Source organism: Pteropus vampyrus, unplaced genomic scaffold (assembly GCF_000151845.1).
Source record: "Pteropus vampyrus isolate Shadow unplaced genomic scaffold, Pvam_2.0 Scaffold235, whole genome shotgun sequence".
Lineage (NCBI taxonomy): Eukaryota > Metazoa > Chordata > Mammalia > Chiroptera > Pteropodidae > Pteropus > Pteropus vampyrus.
The window spans coordinates 352,347-363,346 of record NW_011889016.1 but is presented as its reverse complement, the minus strand read 5'-3'; the positions used below and the strand labels follow the sequence as shown (position 1 = coordinate 363,346).

Below are 11,000 nucleotides of genomic sequence, written 5' to 3'. Positions count from 1 at the left end.
CCAGGTATCCCAAGAAGCCGCCGCCCGCGGTAAGTGCCGAGCCCTGGGCATGTCCTCCATGCAGGACTGAGCGCCAGGGGCGGGGACTCAGGGCCCGGAACGGAGCTAGGACCGTGTCAGAGGTGCCTGTGCCACTGGCTGCAGCATGTGTCGTGCTCCCTGGGATGCTGCTCCCTGGGAACCAGCTGGGTGGGGACTCGCAGAAAATGCGAGAGACAGAAAAGGCTCTGGATGCGGAAGGGGCGGAGCGTGTGCGAGAGGACAGCTGGGTGTCACTGCCCCGCCGCGCGTGCGGGTTCTGCCAAGTGTACCGTCGGCCACCGGCTCCGCCTGTCTGCCCCACCACCTGATCTCGACACGATGGGCCAGCAGGGAGGGGCTGGGTCCATGTAGGGGGCACATACCTGGTCCAGTGAGGCCACCGCAGGGCCCTCAGAGCCGAGCCTGGCATCAGGATCCGTGTTACAGACACTGGCACTGGTCTGCAGAGGGAGCAGGGATGACAACAGTCACAGCTTAGGCCATAGTCCAACCAAGCAGGCCTGTCCGTCCCAGCCACTTCCTCCTACCAAAAAACTCTTAGTGGGGCCCAGGCCAAGCCACCTCCTGGGCAAGACCAGTGGCGCCTCTGTCCTGTGAGCCAGAAGTCCCGTTCTGGGTGTTTCCTGAAGGAGCAGGGAGAACGCAGGAGCACGTGTCACGGGCGGTGGGAGGAGGGGTCCATCCCACTGAGGGTCTTGTCCCAGCCCAGGGGGACGCCAGGGTGTGGTACTGAAAATCCAGTAAAAGTTAGCTTGAATTTAGTGTGCGATGAGCTGAGTGTCAGCCACTTCGGTTTTAATGTCACGATATTTCCTTTTTCCCCTCCCCACATAGAAACTCACTGACAACTTTATGTCACCCTGGTAAGTGCGTACGCTCGCCAGACTTTTTTAAGCTTCCGAGACACAGCTGTCTGCGGGACACTAACCCCTGCTGGCTCCTGGTGGGACTTTGTCGACACATAGACAGGTGGTAGCTCGTGTCATTACTAACCGTGCGGCCAACCGTGCAGCTCACGGCAGAGTCGGTACTGACGCTGCCTCCGACATCGTAAGGCACACACAGTGCTCACTTATTCCCATCTGTCTATGAGCCTGTGCGAGGTTGAGAGTCTGGGTCCTCTTTGGGCCTCTCCTGGGGACCATTAGCCTCTGTCTGTGTCCTACACCTGGAGCCATGGCCACCCACTATTGGCAAACTCGAAAATCTCCCTCCTGCCAAACCTGGGGCCGTTGCTGGCTGGCTGCCCTGAATGACAGAGCTGTTGGCGGCTCCCGCCGCTTATTCAGACTAACCTCCCTGTGCCTGGGCACCTCCCAGGTGACCCCTCCCTTGCCACCTGCTTTGGGAATCTGCCCTTTGCCATGAAGTCTGAAGCAGTCACTCACAGGGTGTCCCGCGGGATGCTGGTGTCCAGCCTCTGCAGAGCAAAGGAAAGCACTGGGGTGAGCCCGTGTCCCAAGCAGGTCCCAAGGGCCCCAAGACCCTCCACAGTCCAGGGCCCCCTGGCCAACACATGTCTCTTCTGACCGTCCTAGGAGTGTGCCTTCCAGGGAAAATTCACCTGTGCTAATGAACCGCATTGACACTATCGGCATCACCATGTATCCCGAGGAGCCGCTGCCTGCGGTAAGTGCTGAGCCCTGGGCATGTCCTCAGTGCAGGACGGAGCGCCAGGGGCGGGGACTCAGGGCCCGGAATTGAGCTCAGGACCGTGTCAGAGGTGCCTGTGCCACTGGCTGCAGCATGTGTCGTGCTTCCTGGGATGCTGCTCAGAAGGAACCAGCTGGGTGGGGACTCGCAGAAAATGCGAGAGACAGAAAAGGCTCTGGATGAGGAAGGGGCGGAGCGTGTGTGAGAGGACAGCTGGGTGTCACTGCCCCGCCGCGCGTGCGGGTTCTGCCGAGTTTGCCGTCTGCCACCGGCTCCGCCTGTCTGCACCGCCACCTGATCTCAACACGATGGGTTGACCAGCAGGGAGGGGGCACAACCGGGTCCAGCGAGGCCACCGCAGGGCCCTCAGAGCCGAGTCTGGCATCAGGTTCCGTGTTACAGACACTGTCACTGGTCTGCAGAGGGAGCAGAGATGACAACAGTCACAGCTTAGGCCATAGCCCAACCAAGCAGGCCTGTCCGTCCCAGCCACTTCCTGCCACCCATAAAACCCTTAGTGGGGCCCCGGCCCAAGCCAGCTCCAGGACAAGACCAGAAGCACCTGCCCAGGGCACAGCGGGGCTGTGGCAGATGGATCATCTCGTGCCCCGCCGTGTGTGGAGGTGCAACGCAGGGCACCGGCATGTGGTCGGCTTTCTCAGACTGACAGGAAGGGTAGTTTCAAGAAGCAAAGAAATGTCCGATGTGCACGAAGCGAATCTGCAGCGTCCCTGCTGGTCATCGTATGTCCAGGTGACGTGCACGTCCCTCCACTCCTGGGTCGGTGGCTGTCGATCACACGTCCCGGGGAGGTGATGGAGCACGTTATGGTTACCGTGTCACGGTCCTTCCTCAGGAATCGAAGTCACTGTGACCCTGTTGCCACTCTCTGGACACTTGTCACCCATTGTCACATTTAATCCCCCTAAGGGTTCACTGGAGACACGTCCTTATTATCCCCGTTCTGGTGGCCAAGTTTGACAGATGGTGCCAGGCTCACCTCTAAGTGTGGGTGGAGCCTTCGGAGCCCGAGGGCTCCTCCCGTCCCCGCCACCCTCAGTGGGACAAGCTTCTCCTCCAGAGCGGCAGGTGACAGCGGATGGGCACAGAGAACCTCAGAGGCACAAGTGTAGTGCCTGGGGCTGCGTCTGCTGCGCATTTCTGCCTAAATTAAGAGCCCTCGCGGCTCGATTAAGCCTCTCACTTAAGAAAGGAACTAACAGCCTTTCCAGTTGATTAACACAAGCTAAGAAAACTGATTTAAAGGAAATAGAAAACCCAAATAGACATATGACAAGCAACCAGACTGCTCCGTTAGAACTTTCCAGAAGGAACCCCAGGACTGAGGGTATGCAGATGACTTCGGCCCAGTGTTCTCTTTAGAAACACCTGTTGCACAGAGACTGTTTTCAGGAATCAGAGGAGGAAGTAGCGCCTCCATAGATGCTCTGAGGGCAGAGCAACCTAAAATCACAGCAGGAAAACGCCATCACGACAGAATTTCATAGCCAGTGGCCATCATCGCCGTAGACCAACGTCACTTAAAAATACTGGCAAATCAAACGAGCAATGTGAACACGGAGTTTACAACACAACCGCACGAGGCTTGTCCAGGAAGTCCAGAGTCTGTCCATGCCGAGTCTCACGTGACACGACACGTGAGTAGAGTGAAGGACGTACATGTGCACGAACGGTCCTGAGAGCTGGAAGCCGTTCCCGGCTGGAACACCACCTGTGTAATGCTGCGAGACGCAGTGTCTCGGACGGGACACCCCTGTGGCTGTGGCTGGCATGTCCCTCTCCTTGGTCTGGAGGACGCACCCAGTCCCTGCACAATTCCCAAAGCATCTTTAAAGCAGATTGCAAGCTCAACCTAAATGAATGGCTTTTCAGGACTTTTAGTGGCCAAAATAGTCTGGAAAAAAGAACCAACAAAGATTAAGAGCCCAACTTTATGTGTCACTAAAGAACCTGGAGACTGAGTGTGGCAGGGTGAGGACAGACACACAGATCGTGGAGCAGGACAGAGACCCCAGAAGTGGGTGTGTCATCTCTGGTCCACGCACCGTAAGTGACGACGCAGAGGTCTCGACGGGGACGATGGGAGCACTGGCAGTAAGAGGAGCTGGAGGGAGGACGGCCATCGCCACAGGCCGGATGACAGCATTAGCAAACCCTGTGCTTTCTGCAGACTACATAGGGAACTTTCAGAGCTCCATAGTGAGGGGGAAACCCCAGTGTTTAAAACGCGGAAAGTGTGAACGACTCTTCACCAAAAGCTATGAACGGGCGGGCCAGTGACACGTGAGCACATGCTCACGCCTCCACGGTAGGTAAACACACCCGACCGCAGCGTCTACCACGCATCGCTGTGATCAAAATGATCATGTGCCAAGTATCCGAGTGGGAAGATCGCTGGTTCCTAGCGAGAGTGTAAATCTCAGCACCTTGACGGAGGCTCGACCGCGTCTGAAACCTGACACATGTGCGTGTCCTGTGAACCAGCTGTCCGTTCTGGGTGTTTCCTGAAGGAGCAGGGAGAACGCAGGTGCACGTGTCACGGGCGGTGGGAGGAGGGGTCCGTCCCCACTGCTGGTCCTGTCCCAGCCCCGGGAACACCAAAGTATGGAACTAAATATCTGGTAGGCGGTGGTTTGATTTTGTGTGCGATGAGCTCATGTCAGCAACAGCATTTTTAATTTACTCCTTTTCCCCACTAGGTGCTCACTGACAAGTTCATCTCGCCTGCACCCTGGTAAGTGTATACACTCGCCAGAATTTTTTAAGCTTCTGAGACACTCTATCCACAGGACACTAACCCCTGCTGGCTCATGGTGGGACTGTGTCGACACGTAGACAGGTGGTAGCCCGTGTCATTACTAACTGTGCGGCCAACCGTGCAGGTCACGGCAGAGTCGGTACTGACGTTGCCTCTGGCAACGTAAGGCACACACAGTGCTCGCTTATTCCCATGTGTCTATGAGCCCGTGCGAGGTTGAGAGTCTGGGTCCTCTTTGGGCCTCTTCTGGGGACCCACAGCCTCTGTCTCTGTCCCACACCCTGAGCTATGGCCCCCACTTTTGCAAACTTGAACATCTGACTCCTGCCAAACACGAGGCCTTTGCTGACCGGCTGACTTGTCCTACATTGGTGCTGGTGACACCCGCCCACTAGTTCAGATTTCACTCCCTCCTCTGGGCACCTCCCAGATGACCCCTTTTTTTCCATCTGTCCCTGGAACCTGCCCAGTGCCGTGAAGTCAGGAGCAGTCACTCAAAAGGTGTCCTGGGGGAGGCTGGTGTCCAGCCCCTGCAGAGCTAAGGAAAAGCACTGGCGCGAGCCTGTGTCACACGCAGTTCCCTAGGCCCCGAGACCTTTCCCAGAGCCAGCGTCCCCCTGGCCGACACGTGTCCCTCTCCCTTCTCTCCTCGTAGCTCAATGCTGTGCAGGAACCCTTCACTCATTGGTTTGTCCACCATTGATGCTGTCAGCCTCGCCATGTATTCCGAGGACTCGGCCCCAGGGGTAAGCGCCGAGCGTCTGGGCGTGTCCTCGACGCAGGGCTGAGCGCCAGAGGCGGGGGCTCAGGCCTCCCCGGAGTTGAGGTTGGGAGAATTCTTGTCGAATCCCCAGGGTTTTTTCTTTTTGTTTTGATTTGATTTTTAAGGAAATGAACCAATTGACCCTGAAAGTTGTATTTAAAAAACATAGTGACCAAAAGTTTTTAAAAGCCGACAGTGTTCTAGGACATATGCAGTCTGACAAACATTCACTGTAAAGCTACAGGCATAGGATTGTAGAGCTGGCGCCGCTCAGCCACATGCCATGCAGAGGAACAGAGGCTGCCGGAGTAAACCTGGACCTTACGGCCTGTGGACCTGGACGGGCTTCCACGGCTACCCCACGGGGAGAAATGAGAGTCAGTTCAACAACAGGGTATCCATATCGAAATAAAAATGACTTAGTACCTACTTCAGCCTTATGAACCATTAACTCAGAATTGATCATCGACCTAAATGTAAGACGCAAAATTTGTCACCTCTGGAAGAAATCATGTAATGTGTGTGTTCTGCACAATGTTTATAATAATGAAAAATCTGAAATAATCTAAAAATCCAAAAATTAGGTGAACGATTAAAACAGGCTGAATATTCAGTCTAGAAAGGTGAAGAGACCATTGAAAATTCTGGATATGAAAACTATATAACAATATTTTTAAAGTAGTTATAGTACAGTAAGTGAGAAAAGCCACCTCTAAGAATATGTGTGGCACATTTGCCAACTGTAGAAAACAAAAACCAAATTCTATGGGAGATGCATAGGATAGGAAAACGCAATAGGATAATTGAACTCTAGGTAATTTTTAGTTTATTTTCCAAAGTGTTACATTTGGTTGCATGATTTTTAGAGTAAAAGTGCATGAAATAATGTTAAACATTATTTTAAAGTTCAAAAAAGAAGAGACAAAACGGCACATTGGACTTTTTCAAAATTTAGGGTTAAGGTTAGGATTAGGGGTGAGTTGGGTTAGGGTTAGATTTGAACAAAGTCTTCACCAAAAGAGATTTATGGATGATAAATAAGCACGTGAAAAACTGTTCCCTGTGGTTAGTCATTAGTAAGTCGCAAAACCACAATAAGATGTCACTAGACACCCAGGACAGTGACTGTGATCGAAAGTGTTAACATCACCAGTGTCGTTCGGGACCCAGAGGAAGTGGGAATCTTGTACCACGAGCCGGGACGTAGTTAGGAAGGTGGATAGGGCCACACTGGCAAGCGTCTCAACTCTGCTGCATACCATTGTGGGACCCCCGCCCTCTCCCTGGTTCTCGCCTAAGAGGAGCGGAACATGCACGTGTCACGTGGCACCCGGCTTTGCCGGCACTTCCGTAACGGGCCGCAGGCTGGGGCTTAAATGACAAACTTAGCGTCTCGTGATTCTCGAGGCCGGAAGTGGCAGGGGTTAGGACGTGAAAGCTGGAGGGGACACAGCTGAGGCCATGAGAGAGGGATTGGGAAGCGGGCGCCAGACCCCGGAGCCCCAGAGGCACCGGCGCCCACGACCCTCCCATGACAGACTTGAATTTTGTTTAATAAGCTTGGCGTCAGCAACGCCTGCCTGCCTTTTTCATTTTGTGAATTATCACTTGTTCCCTCGCAGGAGATGGATGGCGGCCTCAGCTCTCCCGTGCCAGGGTAAGTTTGCAAGCTTCCTCGAGCTGTTTCGCGTCTCTGAAAAACGGCTGTGTGGTGTCTTAGCTCAGATAGCTCAGAAAAGTGATTCACATGTCATGGGATGACACAATAGAAAACAAAATTCAGTCTCCATTATTGACACTGCTGGCCATTCGCATGGCTTCCTGCGTCACTTACTGAAGAGTCTCAGGGACCCTCCCCACACCCTCCACAGCTGACACGGCACGTCTGAGTCGTGGCCGCTCCCGTCCCGTGTGTCCGGGACCCAGTCGGCACGCTCAGCCCTCTCTGTGGTCTGCGGCTGTGCCCGGTTATCCGGGCCTCATCCTTTGGACTCGCTCCTGAGCCCAGCGAGCTGACTGTGTCCTCGGACACTCGGCCCCCAGCGCGTGGCGCGCAGGCCCAGCCGAAGCACACGCGACTTTTTCGCCTTTAATTTCACAAAGGCAGAAAGTTGCCTGTTATTACGATCACGGCCCAGGTTCAGGCACACATTTGAGGGGCACACTGCGTCCCGGTGACAGAGGCGTGCAGCCGTGGAAAGCTATCTGTCGCGGAGCGTTCGTGACAGGAAACCCCGCACGACGTGGGCTACGTGCTCCTCGCTCCCCGCAGTGTCCGCCTCTGCCCTCCAAAGGCTGCTCTGCCGCCGCCGTCCCGGACGGCGTGTCGCCCGCTAAGCTCGGAGCCGTTTCGTCCGCTGTCGCCGTTGGCGGGTCAGGGCCCTTGCATGTGAACCATGCCCATGGGGCAGTCCCGCCATGTCCCTGGGGGGCGGGAGGCTGCTGATGACGGGCACGCTGTGGCAGGGAACCCTGGCTCCAGAAAGGTCCCCTGCGGTGGCGGTCAGCAGACACGGTGCTGCGTGTCCTCTGGTCCGCTCATCCTTGCAGGGCTGTCAAGGGCTCGGCCGTGGAGAATGGACGCACACGGGGCGGGCCCGTCGCTCGCGAGGCCGCGTCCTGTCCGCCGGCGCAGCGTCCACACGGCCGCGGCCCACCTCGCGGCTGGCTTTGCCCTCGCGCCCCCCGGAGCTGCGTGTCCCCGGGGCCATGCGGACAATAGCTGGGCGCCCGCGCCCAGCCCGGCGAGCACTGGCCCACACGCCGTCCCCTTCCCTCCCGCAGGGCGAGGCGCATGATGTTCCAGCCACTGTCTGGGACCTCGAGTTCCAGCTCTGTCATCTCGTCCATCAGCCCCCGGAGCGCTTCACTGACCAAGGTGAGCAGAGCGGCCGCCCTGAGCCAACTGTGGGGTGTCAGGCTCCCCGCAAACTGAAGTCAGGACCGCATTCCATATCTGGAACTGCTGTTTCACAGGTGTGACGCGTTCATGGTGTTCCCAGGGGTGCTGCTGCGGTGGCTACAGCAGAAAAAGCAGGGGCAAAAAATGTCCTTGGCTGTGGGGCTTGCGTGTGTGCGTGTGTGACAGGAGTGCCAGAGATGGCTGTCATGAAGCCGGAACGTCTGGGGCTTACTGCGGCCAGGTGCGCTGCTGCGTGCTGCCGGCTTTGACACGCACCGGACGTGAGGCAACAGACAGTCGTGGGACAGAGCCACGATGGCACCTCGGTGGCGGGCGTTTTACGGGTGTTCTCTGAATAGTCCTTTCGACCTTTCTGGGGTTTCTCACGATGTTGGGGATCGCTGCCTGCGGGAACTGAGGTGGCGTGTGTGTGACTGAGCTGAGTGGGACCCAGGCAGGTGTCGAAGGCCAGCTGAGCGAGGACGTGTGCGAGCGAGAAGTGCCGTGACGTGGGCCAGGACGTGTGGGCGGGACGGACGCCGCCCGCTTGGCGGCTGTGACCCGGGCCTGAGGACCCGTGTCAGCCGTACCCCTCGGCTGGGGACGTTCTCGTCGTTGGTCTGTGTACGACCTGCTTTGCATTTACTGACGTTCGCGTTAGTTATTTTTGATAACAGAAGGCCCACCACCCAAAGAGGGGCCAGGTCTTGACATGGCCCCATCTGCTGACGCGGCCCCCATTCCGGTCCTTGCACCCCACTAATGTTCTTCGTTCCTGTTTTCCTTTTAATTTGCTGCTTTAGACCATGTATTTCTGAGAAATGCACACACGCCGTTCACTGGTTACTTTGACTTTGCAGAGAGGACGCTGTGTGTTAATGTTTGGGTCTTTGGAGAATCACCTTTTTTCACTTAGTACTAAGCTGTCAAGCCTGTTGACATGTGTCACCGTGGTTCGTGTGCTTTTGCTTCTGTGGCTGTCTCTTCCCAAGCCACTTCCCTGCCTGCCGCGGAGGGGCCTCAGGCTGCTTCCCAGCTGAGCTGGTGCTGCCAGGGCCGACCTTGACCCCTGTCGCATTGTGAGTGCGTGGGACCTCCTCCAGGAGTGGGCTTGCTGTGCGCACGGCTGTTCAGCTCTGTGCCCCCGGGCCGGGCTGTTTCCTGAAGCAGTCGGCTACCACGAGCCCCACACTCATCAGCAGGCCACCACCGGTCTCTGCACGGTGAACACACAGAGGACAAAGCCAGCATCTGCCGCCCTGCGCGGTCGCACTCAGCCCCTCACGCAGGGACCGGTCTGATACCGGGCGGTGAGGGGGTTGCCACGTCCCCTCACCAGAGGGACAGCTCGGCCCGTTTGTCTCCGGAATGTACTTTGTTGCTGCAGTCCGTCCCCGTTGGCGGCAGAACAAACGCTACACCACGCACCCCTATTCTTTCTCTCTGTAGGTTGCCAGCGACCAGCAAGAGGAAATGCAGTGGCCCGTGGATGGAGACAGAGTGAAAAATGAAGGCTCAGCTTTCGGTAAGATGCCGTGCGGTCTGGGTCGTATCGCGACCTTGCCCAGTTAGAATCCCCAGAGAGTGACAGTATTTCCTGGCAAGAAAACCACCAGTGGACAGTCAGCGGCCCGGGTGCCTGGTGTCTCAGTGATGACAGAGGACAAGCTGGAGCTCTCGGACAGCCCCGATGTCCCAGCTTGCCTGGCCACCCGCCTGCTCTGTGCACGGAAAAGCAGCAGGTCCCATGGGGGGGCCGGACACCTGCTGAAGCATCAGGCGGAAACTGCTTGCAGGTGACTGAGTGCGGCCTCCGGGCACCCTTCTGTGTGGCCAGCGGTCTGAGCCGTGGGCGCTGATGGGCAGTGGTGGCCACCTTAGCAGTGGACACGTGCCAGCTTCCACGGGACAGTTTGCGTAGTGACTGACACGGAAGCGGCAAAGTGTTCTAGGGAAGCTCAGACCGGCCTCCGCGTCCCGCCCGCGAGGTTTCGGTGACTTCAGGTCGCCCCAGGCAGCCTTTCCTCTCCAGAGCACTTTTGAATGGCATCTCCTCATTTTTCGACGACTCAGCTCTTACACAGTCAGCATTTACGATGACAACGTCGCACAGGTGTGCACCCTTGCACACACACGCCCCAGTGTGGAAACCACGACTCTGGCTTGGCAAGGGGGTGGAGGCTGAGACGGCCCGTTTGATTTTTACATAATTCCCGAAAGGATTTAAGGTGGATTTTGAATATCACGAAGCATGAACAGATGGCATAAATGAAAAAGGGAGCAGAACAGAAGAGAAGCTCGTCAGCCGGAGCGCGAGCCGTGGGCGTGGCCACCGGCAGGTCGATTTTGGGGTGGGCCGGCCGACTGAGACACACGAGCCCCGCGGCGGTGTGGGCGCCGTGTACGAGGGCGTGAGGGCTGGCGGGACAGTCAGGGACACTCTGGCCAGGGCCAGAGGCAAAGAGAAAACCCAGACAGGACCCCCCTGGGCATCGGCCAGCCCTGGGGGACTTGGCAGCTTTCTGGGAGGTGGAAGAGAAGACCAGGCGCAGAGCACAGCCAAACGGGAGGCCGGTGAGTCACCCGTAAAACCGGGCCGCAAGGGGCCACGCCCTCGCCGCTGGAAGGAAGGACCCCATTCTCCGTCCCAAGGGCGGAGGAGCAGTCGGCCCTCTGAAGCCTCGGCGCTGAGAGGAAACAGGGCCGCTGCTGGCTGGCGGGCAGCTCAGACCTCCCTCCCCGACTCTGCTCGGCGGGCAGCCGCAGCGCCCCCAGGCCTAGGGCGAGGGTAGACGGATCCCGCACTCGTCATTTCCAGGGGCCAGGCAGCACCCCCGACGTCTCCCCAGGCTGCTTCATCG

At 57.3% G+C, this 11,000-nt stretch overlaps 1 protein-coding gene across 1 annotated transcript in view; it reads left to right on the top strand.

The window, feature by feature from the left end:
* LOC105301314 overlaps nt 1-9,938 on the top strand; it is a 20,721-nt gene extending 10,783 nt beyond the window's left edge. Inside the window, exons 6-13 of the mRNA XM_023519753.1 lie at nt 15-29; nt 877-905; nt 1,581-1,671; nt 4,416-4,450; nt 5,130-5,220; nt 6,860-6,894; nt 8,022-8,115; nt 9,589-9,938. Coding sequence (XP_023375521.1) covers nt 15-29; nt 877-905; nt 1,581-1,671; nt 4,416-4,450; nt 5,130-5,220; nt 6,860-6,894; nt 8,022-8,115; nt 9,589-9,711 — 513 coding nt within the window. The 3' untranslated portion in view covers nt 9,712-9,938. The remainder of the gene's footprint in view (nt 1-14; nt 30-876; nt 906-1,580; nt 1,672-4,415; nt 4,451-5,129; nt 5,221-6,859; nt 6,895-8,021; nt 8,116-9,588) is intronic.
* Nucleotides 9,939-11,000: the final 1,062 nt, after the last annotated feature.